At 41.4% G+C, this 24468-nt stretch overlaps 2 protein-coding genes across 3 annotated transcripts; one reads left to right on the top strand and one right to left on the bottom strand.

Annotated features, from left to right (window-relative positions):
- Nucleotides 1-239: 239 nt before the first annotated feature.
- Nucleotides 240-6931, bottom strand: tmed6 (transmembrane p24 trafficking protein 6). The gene is made up of 5 exons (XM_034679211.1): nucleotides 6911-6931; nucleotides 6197-6426; nucleotides 4108-4234; nucleotides 839-1014; nucleotides 240-563 (listed from the first exon to the last, which is right to left on the bottom strand). The coding sequence occupies exons 2-5, from the start codon at nucleotides 6401-6403 to the stop codon at nucleotides 330-332; spliced, it is 744 nt and encodes a 247-aa protein (XP_034535102.1). The 5' UTR covers nucleotides 6404-6426; nucleotides 6911-6931; the 3' UTR covers nucleotides 240-329.
- Nucleotides 6932-10830: 3899 nt separating this feature from the next.
- LOC117809737 (mixed lineage kinase domain-like protein) lies at nucleotides 10831-21541 on the top strand. Of its 2 annotated transcripts, XM_034679209.1 has the most exons (12): nucleotides 10831-11021; nucleotides 14519-14972; nucleotides 15789-15887; nucleotides 15990-16167; nucleotides 17356-17412; nucleotides 18342-18442; nucleotides 18533-18668; nucleotides 20212-20296; nucleotides 20392-20531; nucleotides 20635-20684; nucleotides 20865-21005; nucleotides 21102-21541. In XM_034679209.1, the coding sequence occupies exons 2-12, from the start codon at nucleotides 14525-14527 to the stop codon at nucleotides 21149-21151; spliced, it is 1485 nt and encodes a 494-aa protein (XP_034535100.1). In that variant the 5' UTR covers nucleotides 10831-11021; nucleotides 14519-14524; the 3' UTR covers nucleotides 21152-21541. The 2 variants fall into 2 exon arrangements, with proteins under 2 accessions (XP_034535100.1, XP_034535101.1); XM_034679210.1 differs by lacking the exon at nucleotides 17356-17412 and having other exon boundaries at nucleotides 10834-11021.
- The last annotated feature ends 2927 nt before the right edge of the window (nucleotides 21542-24468 follow it).

Genomic DNA, 24468 nt, shown 5'->3' with positions numbered 1-24468 from the left:
AAGACATGTTTTGGGGACCTCTTAGACCAATATATGTTGATGAAGAAGAGCAGGATATGTCACCTTTAATTAAGTTGAAAAACAAATCCTCCCTCCCTCGGGTGAATTCTCTCTTTTGAGAAGAACAAAGAGGGAACAAATAAACCCACAGCTCCCAGTTCTCCTCACGTTTGCGTACAGCTGTTTGTTTTAGTGGTGGAAACATCCACAGGGACTGACGTGATTCACCTGTCAGGTTTATTTATACTTCATAAAGACGTACACAAATAACACACCAGAGAATAATGACCCACACAGATTCCTTGTTTCGTGGACCCCCTCCTGTCCCGTCAGCAGCGGGGCTTCTCGACCTCAGCGCTCGTCTTGGTGATGAAGAGTCTCTTGAGGAAGAGGAGCTGCAGGTACCCAGAGGTGACGATGAGGAGGCTGAGGGCGGTCGACCACCAGCTGATGTACTGGGAGTTGGACCGGAGCAGGTAGTAGTCGGCGCTCTTCCTCATGCGGCCGAAGGTGTAGAAGCGGAATATGTGGAAGACGCGGTTCTCCAGTTTGTGACACGAGGCCTGAAAAACACCAAGTCTGACTCAGACGCTCATCATCTGAACAAATGCTGCCGTCACTGAGATTACAAGCTCTGCTCGGTTCACAGGGAGTCTCAGTTTCACTGTTAAATGGAAGCTCCACCTGCTGCTGCTCTCCATACAGACTATTCTTCCTGCTGACACCTGATTGGTGGATACTCCTCAGACTACAGAGACCAGAACCCTCCTCAGAGTAAAACCCAACATCATTAAAGTGAGAGTGTCGTCCTCTGAGGTGTGTTTGTGTTTGTATCTACCTCTATAACACTCAGTGTGTTGTTCAGGTCTTTGCTGACTTCCTCTTTCTTCTTCTTCTCCTCCTCCAGGCGCTTGGACGGGTCCTGGAAGTCATCGTAGTAAACGCCGAAGCTGAGGAAGATCTGCATGGTCCCGAAGCGGTTGTGGAAGTTACTGAAACACATCTGATAGAAACCTGGGAAGAGGAACAACAAGAGGAAGACTCAGGCACAGGATGTAGTATTTAAAGGTACAGTGTGTGGTATTTAAAGGTACAGTGTGCTGTATTTAAAGGTACAGTGTGTAGTATTTAAAGGTGCAGTGTGTGGTATTTAAAGGTACAGTGTGCTGTATTTAAAGGTACAGTGTGTAGCATTTAAAGGTGCAGTGTGTAGTATTTAAAGGTACAGTGTGTGGTATTTAAAGGTACAGTGTACAGTATTTAAAGGTACAGTGTGTAGTATTTAAAGGTACAGTGTGTAGTATTTAAAGGTGCAGTGTGTAGTATTTAAAGGTACAGTGTGTAGTATTTAAAGGTACAGTGTGTAGTATTTAAAGGTACAGTGTGTAGTATTTAAAGGTGCAGTGTGTAGTATTTAAAGGTGCAGTGTGTAGTATTTAAAGGTACAGTGTGTCATATTTTAAGGTGCAGTGTGTAATATTTAAAGGTGCAGTGTGAAGTATTTAAAGCTGCAGTGTGTGGTATTTAAAGGTGCAGTGTGTAGTATTTAAAGGCACAGTGTGTAGTATTTAAAGGTGCAGTGTGTAGTATTTAAAGGTACAGTGTGTAGTATTTAAAGGTACAGTGTGTAGTATTTAAAGGTACAGTGTGTAGTATTTAAAGGTGCAGTGTGTAGTATTTAAAGGTACAGTGTGTAGTATTTAAAGGTACAGTGTGTAGTATTTAAAGGTACAGTGTGTATTATTTAAAGGTACAGTGTGTAGTATTTAAAGGCACAGTGTGTAGTATTTAAAGGTGCAGTGTGTAGTATTTAAAGGTACAGTGTATAGTATTTAAAGGTACAGTGTGTGGTATTTAAAGGTGCAGTGTGTGGTATTTAAAGGTACAGTGTGTAGTATTTAAAGGTACAGTGTGTAGTATTTAAAGGTACAGTGTGTAGTATTTAAAGGTACAGTGTGTAGTATTTTAAGGTGCAGTGTGTGGTATTTAAAGGTACAGTGTGCTGTATTTAAAGGTACAGTGTGTAGCATTTAAAGGTACAGTGTGCTGTATTTAAAGGTACAGTGTGTAGTATTTAAAGGTACAGTGTGTAGTATTTAAAGGTACAGTGTGTAGTATTTAAAGGTGCAGTGTGTGGTATTTAAAGGTACAGTGTGCTGTATTTAAAGGTACAGTGTGTAGCATTTAAAGGTGCAGTGTGTGGTATTTAAAGGTACAGTGTGTAGCATTTAAAGGTACAGTGTGTAGTATTTAAAGGTACAGTGTGTAGTATTTAAAGGTGCAGTGTGTAGTATTTAAAGGTGCAGTGTGTAGTATTTAAAGGTGCAGTGGGTAGTATTTAAAGGTGCAGTGGGTAGTATTTAAAGGTGCAGTGTGTAGTATTTAAAGGTACAGTGTGTAGTATTTAAAGGTGCAGTGTGTAGTATTTAAAGGTACAGTGTGTAGTATTTAAAGGTACAGGATGTAGTATTTAAAGGTGCAGTGTGTAGAATTTAAAGGTACAGTGTGTAGTATTTAAAGGTACAGTGTGTAGTATTTAAAGGTGCAGTGTGTAGTATTTAAAGGTACAGTGTGTAGTATTTAAAGGTACAGTGTGCTGTATTTAAAGGTACAGTGTGTAGCATTTAAAGGTACAGTGTGCTGTATTTAAAGGTACAGTGTGTAGTATTTAAAGGTACAGTGTGTAGTATTTAAAGGTACAGTGTGTAGTATTTAAAGGTACAGTGTGTAGTATTAAAAGGTACAGTGTGCAGTATTTAAAGGTGCAGTGTGTAGTATTTAAAGGTACAGTGTGCAGTATTTAAAGGTGCAGTTTGTAGTATTTAAAGGCGCAGTGTGTGGTATTAAAAGGTACAGGATGTAGTATTTAAAGGTGCAGTGTGTGGTATTTAAAGGTACAGTGTGTAGTATTTAAAGGTGCAGTGTGTAGTATTTAAAGGTACAGTGTGTAGTATTTAAAGGTACAGTGTGCTGTATTTAAAGGTACAGTGTGTAGCATTTAAAGGTACAGTGTGCTGTATTTAAAGGTACAGTGTGTAGTATTTAAAGGTACAGTGTGTAGTATTTAAAGGTACAGTGTGTAGTATTTAAAGGTGCAGTGTGTGGTATTTAAAGGTACAGTGTGCTGTATTTAAAGGTACAGTGTGTAGCATTTAAAGGTGCAGTGTGTGGTATTTAAAGGTACAGTGTGTAGCATTTAAAGGTACAGTGTGTAGTATTTAAAGGTACAGTGTGTAGTATTTAAAGGTGCAGTGTGTAGTATTTAAAGGTGCAGTGTGTAGTATTTAAAGGTGCAGTGGGTAGTATTTAAAGGTGCAGTGGGTAGTATTTAAAGGTGCAGTGTGTAGTATTTAAAGGTACAGTGTGTAGTATTTAAAGGTGCAGTGTGTAGTATTTAAAGGTACAGTGTGTAGTATTTAAAGGTACAGGATGTAGTATTTAAAGGTGCAGTGTGTAGAATTTAAAGGTACAGTGTGTAGTATTTAAAGGTGCAGTGTGTAGTATTTAAAGGTGCAGTGTGTGGTATTAAAAGGTACAGGATGTAGTATTAAAAGGTACAGTGTGTAGTATTTAAAGGTGCAGTGTGTAGTATTTAAAGGTACATTGTGTAGTATTTAAAGGTGCAGTGTGTAGTATTTAAAGGTGCAGTGTGTAGTATTTAAAGGTACAGTGTGTAGTATTTAAAGGTACAGTGTGTAGTATTAAAAGGTACAGTGTGCAGTATTTAAAGGTGCAGTGTGTAGTATTTAAAGGTACAGTGTGCAGTATTTAAAGGTGCAGTTTGTAGTATTTAAAGGCGCAGTGTGTGGTATTAAAAGGTACAGGATGTAGTATTTAAAGGTGCAGTGTGTGGTATTTAAAGGTACAGTGTGTAGTATTTAAAGGTGCAGTGTGTAGTATTTAAAGGTACAGTGTGTAGTATTTAAAGGTGCAGTGTGTAATATTTAAAGGTACAGTGTGAAGTATTTAAAGGTGCAGTGTGTAGTATTTAAAGGTGCAGTGTGTGGTATTAAAAGGTACAGTGTGTAGTATTTAAAGGTACAGTGTGTAGTATTTAAAGGTGCAGTGTGCTGTATTTAAAGGTACAGTGTACAGTCGAGTAGCTACCTGTTTCTGTTGCCTCAAAGCTGATCTGACCCTTTGCATCATCGACCTTGGACACTAGCAGACCGCTGGGAGCGTTGACGTGTACTGACAGGTGTCTGTCATGGCCGACTCCCGTCACCCACTGGACCTACAGACATCAAATGTAAAGAGCTAGCTAAATGTGTCTGTTCTTAGCACTAAACGCCGATACAGATAATCGGTGAAATATGAAATATCTGCCTCGTAGTTGGTCGACTGCTACTTTTTCTATCTATATATATATTTGATATTTAACATTTATTATGCTACTATGCTACATATAAAAATAGCTGAATTTAAATGTATAAAATATTACATTATCTTAAAAAACACGTGAAATACTGTAAATTTTACTGTTTATTATTATTTAAAATACTTTCAACAGAAATAAAAAACCAAAATGTTACATTATTAAGAATACAAAATAAGTACAATACGTTTATTAGTGTTTGAAAAGCAACTTACTTTTTGTAATTATTTAAAAAAAATGTATTTAACATTTGATCAAGATTTATCCTTCAACTCCCAAACTCAGCAAATCTCAAGGTCAGCCTATTTTCACTTGTGCAATATTTCTAAAATTAGACACTTCCTGTCTCAGAGCGACGCAGAGAAACTAGTCCATGCATTTGTTCCCTCCAGGTTAGATTACTGTAACTCCCTCTTATCAGGCCGCCCCAATAAGTCTCTAAAGACTCTTCAGCTAGTTCAAAACGCTGCAGCTCGAGTCCTGACTAGAACTAGGAAGAGAGAGCACATCTCTCCAGTGTTAGCTTCTCTACACTGACTCCCCATAAAACCTAGACTAGAATTTAAAATCCTTCTTTTAACCTACAAAGCTCTTAAAAATCAGACACCCTCATATCTTAAAGACCTCATAGCGTCCTGTTACCCCTCTAGAACTCTACCCTCCCAACATGCAGGCCTGCTCATCGTACCTAAAGTCTCTAAAAGTAGTATGGGAGGTAGAGCCTTCAGTTATCAGGCCCCTCTCCTTTGGAATCATCTACCAGTCAGGGTCCGGGAGGCAGACACCCTCTCTACTTTTAAGAGTAGGCTTCAAACTTTCCTTTTTGATAAAGCTTATAGTTAGAGCTGGATCAGGCTTGGACCAGGTCTTAGTTATGCTGTTATAGGCTAAGACTGTCGGGGGAACTGGCGCACTGACACACTGGGATCCTAGCTCACCCCCTTCCCCCCAACCCCTTCATCACTTACTTTAACTCTGCCTGCCTACTTCTGGAGTCCCTGAGCTCCCTTGTCTCGTAGGTTCCTCTGAGCTGCCGTAGGCGTCCTCCTGCTGCGGACGTTCTGGACTCCAGCGGCAACAGCTTCTACTACTCGTCTCATCACTATCACCTCTCTCTCTTCATCTCCCTCTATCCCTCTCTCCAACACGGTCTCAGCAGATGTGTGTCTAACATGAGTCTGGTCCTGCTGGAGGTTTCTGCCTGTTAAAGGAAGTTTTTCCTCTCCACTGTAACTAGCTAAATACTGTGAGGTGTAATGCTCATGGTGGATTAAGGTGGGGTCAGACTGAGTCTGATCCGGTCTTGGTGTGGTCTAGACCTGCTCTGTTTGTAAGAGTCTTGAGATAACGTTTGTTGTGATTTGGCGTTGTACTAATAAAGATTGATTGATTGATTTGTTGGTAGTTGGTAGCAAAGTAGTAATAAGGATGATGTATAGTGAACAGGTGGTTATGCATGTTAGAATCCACAAACCACCCGCTCACTATACAATATGCAAAACTTAATTAAATAGAAAAATTTCACTGAAAATTAAATATTAGAATAATATTTTTGTGTAATTATATATACTTGAGTGTATTGCTAATAATTATATATATATACAATTATATGCTACATAAAATACTATCATACCCTTTAACAACAGGTCTGTAAACAACTTTATTTTCTAAGAGTGCTCACATCATTGGTTTATAAATAGTTTAACACCAAACATCTGAACATTTGAGACTTCTTCTCCCTGATGTTTAAACATAAATATATACGTCATGTTCCCGTCTGTGTTTCAGGACACGTGTCGGGGTCAGGGTGTTTCTCCTCACCATGAAGTTCAGGTAGAAAGTCTCTCCACGGTGAGCAAAGTGCCAGAAACACTCCATCCCAGACGCACGCAGCACCACGGCAAAGTCGTACTGGTCGGAGCCCCAGAACAGCTCCTGGTCTGTGATGTTGGGGTGGGGGTCCGTAAGAGGTCCACCATGAACCGGACCCCCGACCACGAGAAATAAGAAGGAAATCCAACAGAACATGTCTGAATGAACGGAGGGGTCGTCTGAGAATGAAAGGTGAAGTTACTGCAGAGCCAATGATTCACTGACTGTGAGAAAACAGGGCTGCCCTCACAGATGGAGAGAGTGTGATAAACAGAGAGAGAGAGAGAGAGAGAGAGAGAGAGAGAGAGAGAGAGAGAGAGAGAGAGAGAGAGAGAGAGAGAGAGAGAGAGAGAGAAGTGTTCACCCTGCAGAGAGACTGACAGACAGAAGGGATGCCTGAAGAGTTTATTTACCACGTTTTAAAACTTACTGTAACACGTGAGCATGCTTCAATTTTAAATTAGAGGCAAACAGGAAGTACAGCTGAGACTTAAAGAGACAGACCACAAAAAGCTTATAGTTAGAGCTGGATCAGGCTTGGACCAGGTCTTAGTTCTGCTGCTATAGGCTTAGACTGACACACTGGGATCCTGTCTTTCCCTCTCTCTCCTCTCTCTGCCTGTCTCTCACTTTAACTCTTCCTGTCCCATTAAAGTTACTAACCATAGACCTTTCTGGAGTCCCTGAGCTCCCTTGTCTCGTAGGTTCCTCTGGATCTCTGCTGTAGATTCCTTTTTGGGGTCTGTTATTCATCCTTTCTTTCTTTCTTTCTTTCTTTCTTTCTTTCTTTTCTTTCTTTCTTTCTTTCTTTCTTTCTTTCTTTCTTTCTTTCTTTCTTTCTTTCTTTCTTTCTTTCTTTCCTTCTTGCTTTCTTTCTTTTTGTCTTCCTTCCTTCTTTCTTTCCTTCTCTTTCTTTCCTTACTTCATCCCTTTTTCCTTTCTTTCTTTCTTTCTTGTATTCCTTCCTTCCTTCCTTCTTTCTTTCTTGTATTCCTTCCTTCCTTCTTTCTTTCTTTCTTTCCTTCTCTTTCATCCCTTTTTCCTTTCTTTCTTTCTTTCTTTCTTTCTTTCTTGGATACCTTCTTTCATTCCTTCCATCCTCCCTCTTTCTTTCTCCTTTCCATGTTTCCATGTCTCCTTTTCTCACCCCGTCCTTTCCTTCTATCCTTCCTTCCCCATTTCTTCTCCTCTTTTTCTTTCTTCTGGTCTCCCTCTCTTCTCTCTTTTCTTAGACCTTTCTGGAGTCCCTGAGCTCCCTTGTCTCGTAGGTTCCTCTGGATCTCTGCTGCTGTGGACGTGGTCCAGACTCCAGCTGCTACAACTACTACTATCCGTCTCCCCACTATCATCTCTCTCTCTCTCTTCATCTCCCTCTATCCCTCTCTCCAACACGGTCTCAGCAGATGTGTGTCTAACATGAGTCTGGTCCTGCTGGAGGTTTCTGCCTGTTAAAGGAAGTTTGTCCTTGCCACTGTAACTTGCTAAATGCTGCAAAGTGCTCTGCTCATGGTGGATTAAGATGAGATCAGACTGAGTCCTGTCTGGAAGAGGGGACTGGATCTGATCCGGTCTTGATGTTGGGTCTTTGTTAACAGAGTACGGTCTAGGCCTGCTCTGTTTGGAAAGATTTTTCAATCACATGATCACACTTAGATTGGGTTTTATTTTCAAAACTAACTTTGAATCTGTGAAACTTCATTCCCTGAGTATCTTTAGTACTTAGCACAACTTGAACCTTCATTATTCCTGCATGTTGATCCGTCCTCTTTACCACAGATGTGAACAAAGACTGATTGATCCAGGTTCACTTTGATAAAAACGTTTATTGGGCCATAAGGTGATCCAATCATATCTCTGGGTTGTATAAATGTAAGTCATTAACAGCTGAGGTCAGACAGCCGTTCTGTGTCAGGTTTCATGTTAGAGTTTAGATATCTGTGTTGTAAAACTGGGATGTGTCTGACCAGATGACCCTGATGAATCTAATAAAAGCCTGTCTCCTATTTCCTTTCATGCACACAAACACAGACACACACCTGCATTCATCAGGCTGCTGCATCTGCATCCACCTCACAGTAAGTTATCCTTATCCTGCATTCATTACAATTATAAGAACCTTCGGTTTACAAGCAGGGGAGGACAAACTGTTGTTTACAATGTTCAAGTGATAGTTTCCTCTGGTGATCGCAGGTCCGTTTTGTCCCTCTGGCTGATCATGGAGATCTACAAACCCTTCTGGAACATCTACCGCCTCGTTGAGAGGGTGAAGAAAAACAAAGAGCAATGCCCGCATGTCTTCCAGAGACTCCAGGCCCTGGAGAAACTGACGAGTTTCATAGAACAGGAGGACGTGCATCAGATTCCCCAGGGTGTGAAAGAGGCTTTGGTGAAACTCAACGAGGTCCTCGTGATTGCCGAGGACTTGATCAAGAGATTCAACGACACCCACCCGGTGAATCACATGGTGAAAGCCACTGACTTCAGAGAAGAGTTTGACAGCCTGAACAAAAGTCTGACTGATGCCTTTCTTCAGCCCTGCATATCTACCAGGGGCAGAAGCTGGACGAGCAGGAGATCATGCTCACCACGCAGGAGAGGAGGCTGGCTCAACTGAAGGACAGGATGGAAGAGCAGGAAGACACGCTGGAGAGAGTCCAATCCAAGTTAGCCGGTGAAATGAGAGGGTTCTACTGTGTTCTGCAGTGATGGACAGCCTGGGAGAGGAGCAGGTTATACGCTTATTCCTTTAATGGTGCACCAGAATCAACAAAGACTTCAGTCCGGACATCATCAGCGCATGATTTGACCTTTTTTAAATGAAAGACTGATCCAGTTTGTTCATTTTACTGTCCATGTGTACAGCTGCTAAACTAAACGAGTCCTGTGGCCCGTTGATTATGCAATTTAGACCATTGGCGTATGAAGAAGCAATATGAGTAACTGCACTACCCCTCCAGACCAGCAGAGGGCAGTAAGAAAGAGATGGAGGCCATTCAACACAGATGACGCCATAGAAGGAGACAGCCAGGCCGGCATCGTCATGTTAGCCTGTTAGCATGAAGGAGATTACTCTCAAAGACGACAGATAAACATGCATGAATACATATTTTAATCTAAGCCTCTCTGCAGATTTTAACAGATGGACTCTTCTTCATGTAATTGGAAAAATTAACATGTTTCAAAAACAAAAGGTGCTTTTCCACTACAAGTCCCAGGACCTTTTAGTTCCAGGAGCTTATCTTAATGGAAATAAATGGTTCATGGAGAAGCAATAGAAGTAATTGAACAACACCCCCAGACCAGTAGAGGGCCGTAAGATCGAAACGAAGGCCATTCAACAAAGATGACACCATAGAAGGAGACGGACAGGCCGGCATCATCATGAGCAACACCACGGTTAGCCTGTTAGCATGAAGGAGATTCCTCTTGTGCTGTTTCTGAATCAACACTCCGAAGGAGACGAGCTCTGGAGAGGAAGAGGATTCAAAACGTCTGAAACGCTCGACTTAAAGGAGACAGATTTTAAAGCCATGTCAGAGATGGACCGGTGTTCCAGTTTAAAGAGCGACCCTGTTAACTGGAGACTCTCAGCCGGATGCATCCCTCATAAACGTCTTTAGACCATCATTAAATATCTGATGAGGATATTTTGAAATCTTAATAAAAACTAAACTAGTTTGCATTCCCAGGAACTCCCTCTGTGTTTCAACAGCTGTGTAAACTCCACAAACACTGACACGTTCAGCTGAAGGGCTCCAGTTTACAGGGTCACTTTTAAAACCGGAACACCGGGAGGAGAGACGCTTTCACACTATCAGGCTCAGAGAAGACCGATGTTCAGCAGTTATTAAACCAAGTGAATCACAGGTGTGTGTGAGGTTAGTGTGGACGGAGGGGGAAATAAAAACACTGAGGGTACTCGACCAATCAGAAACGTTCAGCACTGCAGGCCCCACCCCTTTAAGTATTACCCCTGTAGCAGGAACTTCCCAGGAACTAAATTTAGACCCTCGTTCCTGCTATCAAAACACACATAGTTCCTTATAAGGTACCTAGTTCCTGGAAAAAGTTCCTACTGTTCATTCAAATGAGAAAAATGTGCTTGTTAGCTTGATTCCCATCATTTTGCATCCAAAATACAACAAAAACAAGTCCTTTAAAGAGAACATGTCATGACTACCACTTCAATTTTAAACAGATTTAGGGTTGAGGTTTTATTTGTCTATTTTAAACATGGTTTTAAATCATTTTAGAAATACACTTGCATGTTTAAATCTTTGAAAAGAACATATTTTGATGATAAAGCTGCAAAAATGCATCATAAAATGTCTCAATGTGAGTTAAAAGCTTCTAAAAGAGATATCTGAGGATTAAAAATGTGTGCAACTTTTTAATTCAGTGCAGTCCAAATGAGTAAACCTGAAGTGTTTGTGTGGCGTCAGGATCACTTCTGCTTCTTGTATAACATCATTTCTGAGGTTTCATATCCGTGGGACTCTCCAGCCTGACAGATCTTCAATAACACACTCAATCACTGCTCCTCCTCTGCTCCTCCTCTGCCCCCCTCAGGTGAGTTATGCCTCTGCCTCAAGGTTGGAAGACATAAAGCCTGGGTGCGTCTCAGCAGAGGAGAAACACAAAAGAGGAAGTGGCTCATACAGGAAGTGGATGGCAGCAGAGGGAGGAGCGGACAGCTGACTGAAGCCAGTTTCATTTTCACACACAGAGTCAACACAGCGTGATCCTGCAGAGCCCTCAGTGTGATCACTAACAGGTAAATAATCCATGTTTCTGATCCTCTCTCATGTTTCTGTCTGAACGTGTGCAGTGAAACCCTCGGCTGACAGGGAGCTCTTCATGTCACTGTTCTTGTGTGTATAATGCAGCTCTTTCAAACACGCTAGGCCACTTTTCATTTCTTTAAATAGAATCGTCACACCCTGAAGTTTGATCTGTTTCTGTGTGAACCTGAACACAAAGTCAAGGAATTCCCTCCAGGCCAGTGTCAGTCAGAGTTCACCTGCTCATGTTAAAGTCAATCAGCAAAGACTACATCAAGACGAGTTCAGACCTGCTGAGGAAGATGATCGAGGGTTTCAGCTGCTCCACAGTTCAGGGTCTCCTTTGTGGTATTTTAAGTTTCCATCGGACTGCAGTCAGACCAGTTCAGCACGTGGACTCTTCTACTACAGAGCCATGCTGTTGTAACACGTGCAGAATGTGGTTTTGCTGAAATCTGTAAGGTCTTCCTGAAGACGTCATGGTCTGGATGTCAGCATGTGTTGCTCCTAAACCTGTAGATATAGTTCAGCATTAATGGAGCCTTCACAGATGTGGAAGCTACCCATGCCATGGACTCTTATGATCCCCATCCCATCAGGGACGCTGGCTTTGACCTGTGAGCTGATAACAAGCCGGGTGGTCCCTCTCCTCTTTAGAGCGGAGGACACAGCGTCCAGGATTTCATCAGACCACAGGACAGTTTTTCACTTCCCCTCAGTCCATCTTAAACGGGCTCAGGTCCAGAGTAGTCTCTGTGGTTCTGGATCAGGTTTATATATGGTTTCCTCTTTGCATGGTTCAGTTCAGAACTTTCTTTTGTGGATGCAGTGACTTCCACTGCAGAGTCATGTCTGTGTTTAATGCAGTGACATCCACTACAGAGTCATGTCTGTTTGTAATGCAGTGACTTCCACTACAGAGTCATGTCTGTGTTTAATGCAGTGACATCCACTACAGAGTCATGTCTGTTTTTAACGCAGTGACTTCCACTACAGAGTCATGTCTGTTTTTAATGCAGTGACTTCCACTACAGAGTCATGTCTGTTTTTAATGCAGTGACTTCAACTACAGAGTCATGTCTGTTTTTAATGCAGTGACTTCCACTGCAGAGCCATGTCTGTTTTTAATGCAGTGACTTCCACTACAGAGTCATGTCTGTTTATAATGCAGTGACTTCCACTACAGAGTCATGTCTGCTTTTAATGCAGTGACTTCCACTACAGAGTCATGTCTGTTTTTAATGCAGTGACTTCCACTACAGAGTCATGTCTGTTTATAATGCAGTGACTTCCACTACAGAGTCATGTCTGTGTTTAATGCAGTGACTTCCACTACAGAGTCATGTCTGTTTTTAATGCAGTGACTTCCACTACAGAGTCATGTCTGTGTTTAATGCAGTGACTTCCACTACAGAGTCATGTCTGTTTTTAATGCAGTGACTTCCACTACAGAGTCATGTCTGTTTTTAATGCAGTGACTTCCACTACAGAGTCATGTCTGTTTTTAATGCAGTGACTTCCACTACAGAGTCATGTCTGTTTTTAATGCAGTGACTTCCACTACAGAGTCATGTCTGTGTTTAATGCAGTGACTTCCACTACAGAGTCATGTCTGTGTTTAATGCAGTGACTTCCACTACAGAGTCATGTCTGTGTTTAATGCAGTGACTTCCACTACAGAGTCATGTCTGTTTTTAATGCAGTGACTTCCACTACAGAGTCATGTCTGTGTTTAATGCAGTGACTTCCACTACAGAGTCATGTCTGTGTTTAATGCAGTGACTTCCACTGCAGAGTCATGTCTGTTTTTAATGGAGTGACTTCCACTACAGAGTCATGTCTGTTTTTAATGCAGTGACTTCCACTACAGAGTCATGTCTGTTTTTAATGCAGTGATCTCCACTACAGAGTCATGTCTGTTTTTAATGCAGTGACTTCCACTACAGAGTCATGTCTGTGTTTAATGCAGTGACTTCCACTACAGAGTCATGTCTGTTTTTAATGCAGTGACTTCCACTACAGAGTCATGTCTGTGTTTAATGCAGTGACTTCCACTACAGAGTCATGTCTGTGTTTAATGCAGTGACTTCCACTACAGAGTCACGTCTGTGTTTAATGCAGTGACTTCCACTACAGAGTCATGTCTGTGTTTAATGCAGTGACTTCCACTACAGAGTCATGTCTGTGTTTAATGCAGTGAATTCCGGTGCAGAGTCATGTCTGTTTTTAATGGAGTGACTTCCACTACAGAGTCATGTCTGTTTTTAATGCAGTGACTTCCACTACAGAGTCATGTCTGTTTTTAATGCAGTGATCTCCACTACAGAGTCATGTCTGTTTTTAATGCAGTGACTTCCACTACAGAGTCATGTCTGTGTTTAATGCAGTGACTTCCAGTACAGAGTCATGTCTGGTTCTCAGAGTGATGGACGGTGACTCAGCGATACACTACATTGTCTTTAAGTGGAGATGAATTATTGATGCAGCGTCTCCTCTCTCACCTCAAAGCACAGATCAGCATTACACGTACCTGATTGGATTTGTAGAGAGCGTCCTGTGGGAAATATTCTCTACTGGTTTGAGTCAGTTCATTGATTTCATGTCAGCATACTTCCACACAGAGTCGGGCTCATAGTGCCCTGTTACCCCTCTAGAACTCTACGCTCCAACATGCAGGCCTGCTAGTTGTACCTAAAGTCCCTAAAAGTAGTATGGGAGGTAGAGCCTTCAGTTATCAGGTCCCCTCTCCTTTGGAATCATCTACCAGTCAGGGTCCGGGAGGCAGACACCCTCTCTACTTTTAAGAGTAGGCTTCAAACTTTCCTTTTTGATAAAGCTTATAGTTAGAGCTGGATCAGGCTTGGACCAGGTCTTAGTTATGCTGCTATAGGCTTAGACTGACACACTGGGATCCTGTCTTTCCCTCTCTCTCCTCTCTCTGCCTGTCTCTCACTTTAACTCTTCCTGTCCCATTAAAGTTACTAACCATAGCCCTTTCTGGAGTCCCTGAGCTCCCTTGTCTCGTAGGTTCCTCTGGATCTCTGCTGCTGTGGACTTGGTCCAGACTCCAGCTGCTACAACTACTACTATCCGTCTCCCCACTATCATCTCTCTCTCTCTTCATCTCCTTCTATCCCTCTCTCCAACACGGTCTCAGCAGATGTGTGTCTAACATGAGTCTGGTCCTGCTGGAGGTTTCTGCCTGTTAAAGGAAGTTTGTCCTTGCCACTGTAACTTGCTAAATGCTGCAAAGTGCTCTGCTCATGGTGGATTAAGATGAGATCAGACTGAGTCCTGTCTGGAAGAGGGGACTGGATCTGATCCGGTCTTGTTGTTTGGTCTCTGTTAATAATAGAACATAGAGTACGGTGTAGACCTGCTCTGTTTGGAAAGAGTCTGAGGAGAACGTTTGTTGGGATTTGACGCTTTATGAATAAAGATTGATTGATTAAAAACTATGATGTCTAAAACGTCCTCTCTGTCCCTCCAGCTGGTCATGGACGTCATAGAGCCCATCCTGTCTCTGGCCAAAGACATCTACTCCTTGGTGGAGAACGTGAAGGCCAACAAGAAGCGCTGCCACCGTGTGTGTGAGAGAGTCCGGGCCCTTGATAAGCTGGTGAGGTCCATCCAACAGAGAGGCGAGGGGAAAATCTCTGTGGACGTAGAGACAGCTCTTCAGGAACTCTGCTTCACCCTGACGTCAGCGCAGGAACTCATCGAGCAGTACACAAAGGCCAACTGGATCAAACGATTCCTGAAATCAGGGAACCACGAAGAAGAGTTCAACAGCGTGAATGAACGGCTCAGCGATGCTTTCCAGGTGCTGTCCGGAGCTCTGCAGGTGGAGCAGGGGAACATCCTGTACGAGGTGTTCGAACTGACCTCCAGAGAGAAAGAGGACGAGGTGGACGGGAATGAGGACGACACTGAGCTGAAGAAAAGTAAAGGAAGCAGAGTCATGTCTGTGTTTAATGCAGTGACTTCCACTACAGAGTCATGTCTGTTTTTAATGCAGTGACTTCCACTACAGAGTCATGTCTGTTTTTAATGCAGTGACTTCCACTACAGAGTCATGTCTGTTATTAATGCAGTGACTTCCACTACAGAGTCATGTCTGTTTTAATGCAGTGACATCCACTACAGAGTCATGTCTGTTTTTAATGCAGTGACTTCCACTACAGAGTCATGTCTGTTTTTAATGCAGTGACTTCCACTACAGAGTCATGTCTGTTTTTAATGCAGTGACTTCCACTACAGAGTCATGTCTGTTTTTAATGCAGTGACTTCCACTACAGAGTCATGTCTGTTTATAATGCAGTGACTTCCACTACAGAGTCATGTCTGTGTTTAATGCAGTGACTTCCACTACAGAGTCATGTCTGTGTTTAATGCAGTGACTTCCACTACAGAGTCATGTCCTGTGTTTAATGCAGTGACTTCCACTACAGAGTCATGTCTGTGTTTAATGCAGTGACTTCCACTACAGAGTCATGTCCTGTTTTAATGCAGTGACTTCCACTACAGAGTCATGTCTGTTTTTAATGCAGTGACTTCCACTACAGAGTCATGTCTGTTTTTAATGCAGTGACTTCCACTACAGAGTCATGTCTGTGTTTAATGCAGTGACTTCCACTACAGAGTCATGTCTGTGTTTAATGCAGTGACTTCCACTACAGAGTCATGTCTGTGTTTAATGCAGTGACTTCCACTACAGAGTCATGTCTGTGTTTAATGCATCTTGTCTGTTTTCCTCTCAGTGCTGAATGACTACATGAAGGATCAGCAGGTTCAATTCGATAAGATGATGAAAGACTTCCAAGAAATGAAAACCAACGTGGAGAAGGTCGTGGAGATGAGTGAGTATCCATCGGTATAAGCTTTTCAGTAATGCTTTAGAATCCTAAGCCTGCACTAGTAGAGAGACCACAGTCAGTATATCAGCACACTTTTTTGGACAGTGAACAAACCCAGCGCCACGGATGAAGTCATCCGACTTATCAAACCGGATGAGATCGGGTACGAACATCCCAAAAAGCCCTTCCTGATCACGCCTACCTCGGAGGTGTACAGAGGAGAGTACCGCGGGTTCAAGGTGGCCATCAAGAGATATACCGACCCTGTGAGCACCAGCCCCAGGTCTGTGACTCTGAATAATAAAGTTAGTCCTGTTGGGTTTTTCTCTTCCTTTAAGTCCTGCCTGCACAAATAGAGTCTTCATTTGTTACTGGTCTAGAAGAGGGATTCTGTCTCTGCTGCTCCTTGTTTTTCTTTTGGGGGATTTCTTTTGGTCCGTTGGTCTGAGGGTAGTTGGTCTGAGGGTAGTTGGTCTGAGGGTAGTTGGTCTGAGGGTAGTTGGTGTTGCATGCTGTGAAAGTCGGTGAACTCTTGCCTGAACTGAACTGTTGAATTCAATGTTAAAAACAGTTGATATCAACCATGTGCCGTGCACAGGAAGCACCGCTATGCTCCGTCAGAACTGCATCTCTGATCGTGGGAAACTTCAGAAATGCCCTCGAAACACACCCATCCCATGGATGGAATAAATGGGCGGGGCTTAATCGAACCTGTGTAGGTGGGTGTGTGTTTATGTATCACGCCTCCTTTTTCAAACTTCAAAGAGTTCACTGAAAAGCTGGACTGGGTCATCCTGATATGGATCCAGACTTTTAAAGATGCTCTTACTGGAATTACGCACTACATACTTTGTCCACAGGGGGCGCCAACATCCACTGAAATACAATATTCCAACTATTAGGTGTCAGGATTTCATCTTTCATCAGAAAACCCTACATACACGTACAGGACAAGATAAGCAAAGCTGTAAGTGGTATCACTTTGACCACACGGGGCGCCAAAATCAACAACAGAAAGTTCCTTACTGTAGCTTTAAGATGCGATGCAGTCTGAACAGCAGGGTCCTGAAGTTCACTCACATGCAAAGGTTGTTTTGGTGCCTAAACCTAAACCACTAATCATCTTGCAACATTTTCCAGATGTTGTTTTCTTTATCAGGTCCAGAACTCAATCATTAATAAATAAGTGTGACCAGATGTTGCGTGTTCATTCAGTCCTACCTTTAAAGAGGTGACTCCTTTTACGTTACTTACATTAGTGACACCACTTCTTTTCTTAGTACATGTTAAACAAACTTTTTGCTTGCTCCATGCTAAAATAATGCCTCAGCTATGAAGAGTTAAAGCATTAGTGTGGTAGAGTTCAGGTTTGGGAGTAAAGGGGGCACTCAGAGCGCATTGAACCGACCATGCAGCAGTTCTGATGGAGGATAGTCGCAGCTTGTGTCCATCATTGTTTGTAACTTTCCAGAAGCGACAACACAACAGTCACTGACTCGTCAAGCAGCGACTGGGCCGCTCTGCAGAGGTGAGGAAGTCAGTATGGTAAAGTCTTTAAACTGAGCTCCACCTTTACAGCTGCAACATTTAACATTAGTGAAGGAAAATGTGAAATAAAATATATATATATATCATTTAGAGAAGGACTGTGATGAACCGACTTTGATGGTGCTTTGACTTTTTAAATTACATTAAAATTCAGGATGTTGATTTCAGTGTTATGAATGCATAAAACAAATATCATATTCAATACCCCACACTGTAACTTTAAATACAACACACTGTACCTTTAAATGCTACACACTGTACCTTTAAATACTACACACTGTACCTTTAAATACTACACACTGTAACTTTAAATATTACACACTGCACCTTTAAATACAACACACTGCACCTTTAAATACAACACACTGTACCTTTAAATACATCACACTGCACCTTTAAATACTACACACTGCACCTTTAAATACAACACACTGCACCTTTAAATACTACACACTGTACCTTTAAATGCTACACACTGTACCTTTAAATACTACACACTGTACCTTTAAATACTACACACTGTACCTTTAAATACTACACACTGTAACTTTAAATATTACACATTGTACCTTTAAATACTACACACTGTACCTTTAAATACTACACACTGTAACTTTAAATACTACACACTGTACCTTTAAATACTACACACTGCACCTTTAAATACAACACACTGCACCTTTAAATACAACACACTGTACCTTTAAATACATCACACTGCACCTTTAAATACAACACACTGTACCTCTACATACTACACACTGTACCTTTAAATACATCACACTGCACCTTTAAATACTACACACTGCACCTTTAAATACTACACACTGCACCTTTAAATACTACACACTGCAGCTTATATTTGCATGAAACTCCAACATGGCCAACATGACCTTTCTCCTCCTGCAGAGAGATCCGCTCTGTTTTCAACAAGGAAGTGGAAACCATGAGGCGGTTCGAGTCGCCTAACATCCTGCGAATGTTTGGCATCTGCGTCCAGGACGAGGAGGGTGAGTGAACCGTGTGCGTGGATAAGAGATCACAGGGCATGGGACATGTTTATAATCCTGTTAATGTGTGAGTTTGTGTCTTCATGGCAGGACCACAGCCTCAGTTCCTCATCATCATGGAGTACTGTGAGAAGGGAAGTCTCCGACAGGTGCTGAGCTCGACTTGTAACCTGCCCTGGTTAAGGAAAGCTTCCATGTGTCTGGACGCAGCAAACGGACTCTACAGGTTAGGTTTAGAAAACGGATCTGTTTGTAACATGTTTGTAGTCTGAGTAGCATTGACCAATCAGGTGTCAGCAGGCTGTGGAAAACAGTCTGTATGGAGAGCAACAGCAGGAGGAACACAATCCAGCGTAATCTGAGGAGGATTTCTTCCTCTCTATAAACAGATCTCTGCATGAAGAGCAGCTAACAATCTGTTCTACATCAAACATTTACACTGAGACACTAATCTGCTTGATGCTGTGTCACTAAAGACAATCAGCGTTTAGATTTCCTGACTTCCCTGAACGCAGCATCAGAAATGATGGATCCCACCTCCATTCAACAAACAAACATTGTAGACGTAGTTTTCTTCTCCTCTTGAGGACAGACCTGACAAAGCTTTTTACTTTCAGCTACAACTAACCTGTAATTACAGATTCTGATTCAGAGACATGTTGGATCTGGATCTCAGGGTCTGGGTTTTAGTCTGAGAAGGGTTCTGGTCTCTGTCTGTAGTCTGAGGAGTATCCACCAATCAGGTGTCAGCAGGAAGAACAGTCTGTATGGAGAGCAACAGCAGGTGTTCTAGAATTCTGACATCAAAGACAGAATTCCAGAGTTCTGTCTTTGATGATGTCATAATTCTGTCTTTGATGATGTCATAATTCTGTCTTTGATGATGTCATAATTCTGTCTTTGATGATGTCATAATTCTGTCTTTGATGATGTCAGAGTTCTGTCTTTGATGATGTCATAATTCTGTCTTTGATGATGTCAGAATTCTGTCTTTGATGATGTCATAATTCTGTCTTTGATGATGTCATAATTCTGTCTTTGATGATGTCAGAGTTCTGTCTTTGATGATGTCAGCATTCTGTCTTTGATGATGTCATAATTCTGTCTTTGATGATGTCAGAATTCTGTCTTTGATGATGTCAGAATTTTGTCTTTGATGATGTCAGAATTCTGTCTTTGATGATGTCAGAGTTCTGTCTTTGATGATGTCAGAGTTCGGTCTTTGATGATGTCAGAGTTCTGTCTTTGATGATGTCAGAGTTCGGTCTTTGATGATGTCAGAGTTCTGTCTTTGGTGATGTCAACATTCTGTCTTTGATGATGTCAGGATTCTGAGAACAAATGGAACATTCCTTGAAGAAGGTCAGAGCTAAAGAAACATCAGTGTCTCTAATCCTCTTTCATAGACCTCCATTCAACAAACAAACATTGTAGACGTAGTTTTCTTCTCCTCTTGAGGACAGACCTGACAAAGCTGGACTTTGGACTTTGGACTAATCTGCATCATGATGTTGTTATTTCAGCAAACTGAAGACCCGTTAATTACAAGAACATCACAAGAACATCAGTTCCTGTTTCAGGGTCAAAGTGCAGCATCAGAGTAACTTACTATTTACAGTGAAGCTGAGACCCAATTTTAGACAAGGTTACTGATGAAAGGTTGTCCCTCCTCTTCACAGGATGTTCTTAGAACGGTTCTATCAAAGTGTGTTTGTAGTTCTTGATGCAGGTCACTATCAACATGTTTGTTTCTGTTGTTTCTCCGTCAGGCTGCACCAGACGGAGAAAAAGTCAAAGGTTCATGGATGCATCGACAGCAGCAAGTTCCTTGTAGCTGAAGGCTACATAGTGAAGGTACTGAGCGCAGTGCATGCTGGGATTGCTGAAAGCCCTTTGGTTTTTGGACTCTTAATGAACGCCTGATGTTGTTGTCGATGTCTTTTTCACAGCTGGGAGGTTTCGAGCTGGCTAAAACAGAGACGTCCCTGAAAAGAACCTCCAAGAAAGCGAGCCGCTCGGTGTGTTACTCGTCCCCTCAGATGCTCAGCGACATCAACCAAGGCTACAGCAAAGAGTGCGAGATGTACAGGTGAGATACGAGCCGGCTGTCATGGATTCAACACCGGACATGCATGAATTTAAATGTTCAGTCATTAATAAAGCTCCTCCATCTCCTCTTTATCGTCTTTCAGCTTTGGAATCGTTCTGTGGGAAGTTGCAACTCGCAAGAAGCCTTTTGAAGGTGTGTGTCAGCAGATCCACATCCATTCATAACCACTGTTTCTGACGTGATGTGAAGTTCCTCACAGCACCAACATTTAACTGAATATAACAAAGCAACATGTCACAAAGAACGCTTCCCTTAAATCTAAAATATTTAAAGCTCCTGTGACGTGTGAAATATGTCGTCACTTCTCTTCAGGTTTGTCGAGTAAGGAGATTCTTCAGAAAGTGTGCAAAGAGAAGTTTGTGGAGCCGCTCCCTGACGACTGCCCGGAACAACTGGGAAGTCTGATCAACGCCTGCCGGGCCTACGACAGCTTCAAGAGGCCGTCTGCTGGAGGTGAAACACCCTCACTCAGATATCACACACTTCACTCTGACAGTAAACTCATCACTGAAAGATATGACGATGCTAACACTGTCTCTTCTTCTGCAGTGCTGGTGGATAAACTGCGCAGCGTGGTGAGACACTTAGAGGAGCAATAAAACAACCAGGAAGTGTTTACCTGGAAGTGGAAGTCATACTTTGTTTTTAAGTTTACTGTAACTTTTCAGGGATCCATCTTCAACAATCACATGAAACAGTGACGTGTTTGTTTTAATGCAGCTTTTGAAAAAGAAAAAATGTAAGGTTACATTTTATATAGATAATTAATCTATAGTGTGAATAACAACAGTGACATCTAGTGGTGAAATCGTGAACTACAACATACGGTAAATTAATATAACTCTCTACCTTCATGCCAAGTCAAGTTTGGAGTTCAGATTTCCTTCTGTTACCATGATGACTGTGAATCGCTGTACAATCCCTGATGATGTTTACATGCTTCAATGTGCTGCACAAATAAAATAAACAAACTCAAACATGTTGCCCTGCTTTGTGGAGCCCAGTCTTATTTATGTACTGTGTGGCTACCTATCGTAACATATTGTATCGTATCACATCGTATTATATTGTATCGTATTGTATCATATGGTATCGTATCATAGCGTATCATATCGTATTATATTGCATCATATGGTATCATATCGTATTATATTGCATCATATGGTATCATATTGTATCGTATCATAGCGTATCATTGCGTATCATAGCGTATCATAGCGTATCATAGCGTATCATAGCGTATCATAGCGTATCATAGCGTATCATAGCGTATCATAGCATATCATAGCGTATCATATCGTATCATATCGTATCATATCGTATCATATCGTATCATAGCGTATCATATCGTATTATATTGCATCATATGGTATCATATCGTATTATATTGCATCATATGGTATCATATTGTATCGTATCATAGCGTATCATTGCGTATCATAGCGTATCATAGCGTATCATAGCGTATCATAGCGTATCATAGCGTATCATAGCGTATCATAGCGTATCATAGCGTATCATAGCGTATCATATCGTATCATATCGTATCATATCGTATCATATCGTATCATAGCGTATCATATCGTATTATATTGCATCATATGGTATCATATCGTATTATATTGCATCATATGGTATCATATTGTATCGTATCATATCGTATTATATTGCATCATATGGTATCATATTGTATCGTATCATAGCGTATCATAGCGTATCATATCGTATCATAGCGTATCATATCGTATCATAGCGTATCATAGCGTATCATAGCGTATCATAGCGTATCATAGCGTATCATAGCATATCATAGCGTATCATAGCATATCATAGCGTATCATAGCGTATCATATCGTATCATAGCATATCATAGCGTATCATAGCGTATCATAGCGTATCATATCGTATCATAGCGTATCATAGCGTATCATAGCGTATCATAGCGTATCATAGCGTATCATATCGTATCATAGCGTATCATATCGTATCATAGCGTATCATATCGTATCATAGCGTATCATAGCGTATCATAGCGTATCATAGCGTATCATATCTTATCATAGCGTATCATATCTTATCGTATCATATCGTATCATATCGTATTGTAACATATCATATCATGTTATATTGTATCGTATCATATGGTATCATATCGTATCTTATCGCTTCCTATCCTAGCCTATTGTATTGTATTGTATCTGTATTTTATCGTACTGTATGAATGGTATATTGTGGTCCTGTTTCATATTGTACAGTGTTAGCATTGTATTTTGTTGTCTCGTATTGTATATTATATTGTTATTATTATTTTTCATTATATTATATTGAAGAAGCTGCCAGCTAATGCTAACTGCTCTTCCTTCAGTAACTCTAAAAAAGGTTATATGTGTCAGATTTTACACACAGATGTTTTTTTACACTAGTCTCTTTTTTTTTTTGGGAGTGACCCATCTTCCCAACTCTTGATCTGTGGCTGTGACGTCATGACGTCAGTAAGGGGCGGAGCCAAGTGCAGAGCGAAGCGGCGCCGGGAGATTCGAGCCTCGACCCGCGCGCGGCTCTGCCAGCTTTAACTCCCCGGTGTGGACTGGGAACAACCTCCAAGACCCTCCAAGACCCTGAAGAACCCTGAAGAACCCTGAAACCACCAGAGCCCATTCATGTTCCCCTCAGAGCCCACCATGTCAGCCTGTGTGATCCTGCAGAGCTGGGCGGGGAGCCGTTAAAGCTACACGGCCGGACAGGTAGGATTTACCCGCGCTGCTAGCTGCTAGCTTAAACCAGCTAGCTCAACCGTCCGTGGTTAGCAGGAGATCAGAGAACAGGAAAAAACACTTTATTTTATTAGGTTTTTACTATCAGATCCTGTCAGTTTTTGTAGATATGCTACAGTTTTAAAATCCTGGATACATCCCATGGAGCTAATCTAATGCTAGCTGCAGTTTTAAACGAAGGCCTCTGTTGCCTCCTCGGGCTCGATTTAATTTCATAGCCGGGGAACGCACCAGCTTGTTCGGGGGTGAGTAACGGGAGGTTTAATCCACCACAGACACCTGACAGATTAAATAACAATACACAGGTGAGTTTTGGAGAGTAGATAAAACCAAAAACAATTAAAATAAGCTTGAATATGTTTCATATTTCATCAACAGGCTGCTCAAAATGCAGTGTATCAATAATTAAAAATAAACAAATGCAAATTCTGAATGAAATGACAATACAATAGTGAAATGCTGGAGAAATATATATAAAAAAACAGTAAAAAATTAACAATGTGGTATAAAAGCACCAGGGATCAAACTACTTATAGAACACTGTAATAAAAACACTGAGTCCATCTTTAAATTCCTCGTGAAAATTCAACAAAAGGCAAAATAAATGATGTTTTTCTTGAAGTAATGTGTAAATCCAATCCACTTTGTTTATATAGCACATTAATCAAGTGCTGCACAGTGAATAAAATAGAATAAAATAAAATAATTATAATAAAACACTGAAAAAAATGTTAAAAAACACCCAAAAAAGTAAAATAAGTAAGAAAAAATAAATGAAATAAAAACACTATAAGAGCAAATAAAAATCAAATAAAAGGAAGACAGAGAGAGAGAGAGAGACCACACAACTCTCACGCTGGGTTAAAAGCCAAGGAATAAAAATATGTTTGAAGGCGTTTTTTTTAAAAACTAAAGTATTTCTCCTGAACTATCATTAATCCAGAGGAGATGTCATCAGTCTGCTGAAGACAAAAACATGTGCATCATTAAGACTTCACAAAGAGTTAGTGTTTGGTATTTATGACCTGGGAGTGAGAGCAGAGAGCTGTGTGGTACGCTGTGACAGAGGGCGGAGCAGGGTCACACAGCAGGCGAGAAGAGGAGCAAATAAAGTGACAAAATCCTGCGTGTGCATGTTCAGT

The sequence above is a fragment of the Notolabrus celidotus genome, unplaced genomic scaffold (genome assembly GCF_009762535.1).
Source record: "Notolabrus celidotus isolate fNotCel1 unplaced genomic scaffold, fNotCel1.pri scaffold_392_arrow_ctg1, whole genome shotgun sequence".
Taxonomy (NCBI): domain Eukaryota; kingdom Metazoa; phylum Chordata; class Actinopteri; order Labriformes; family Labridae; genus Notolabrus; species Notolabrus celidotus.
The sequence above is the reverse complement of the archived record's forward strand: the minus strand, read 5'-3'. Positions and strand labels throughout refer to the sequence as shown.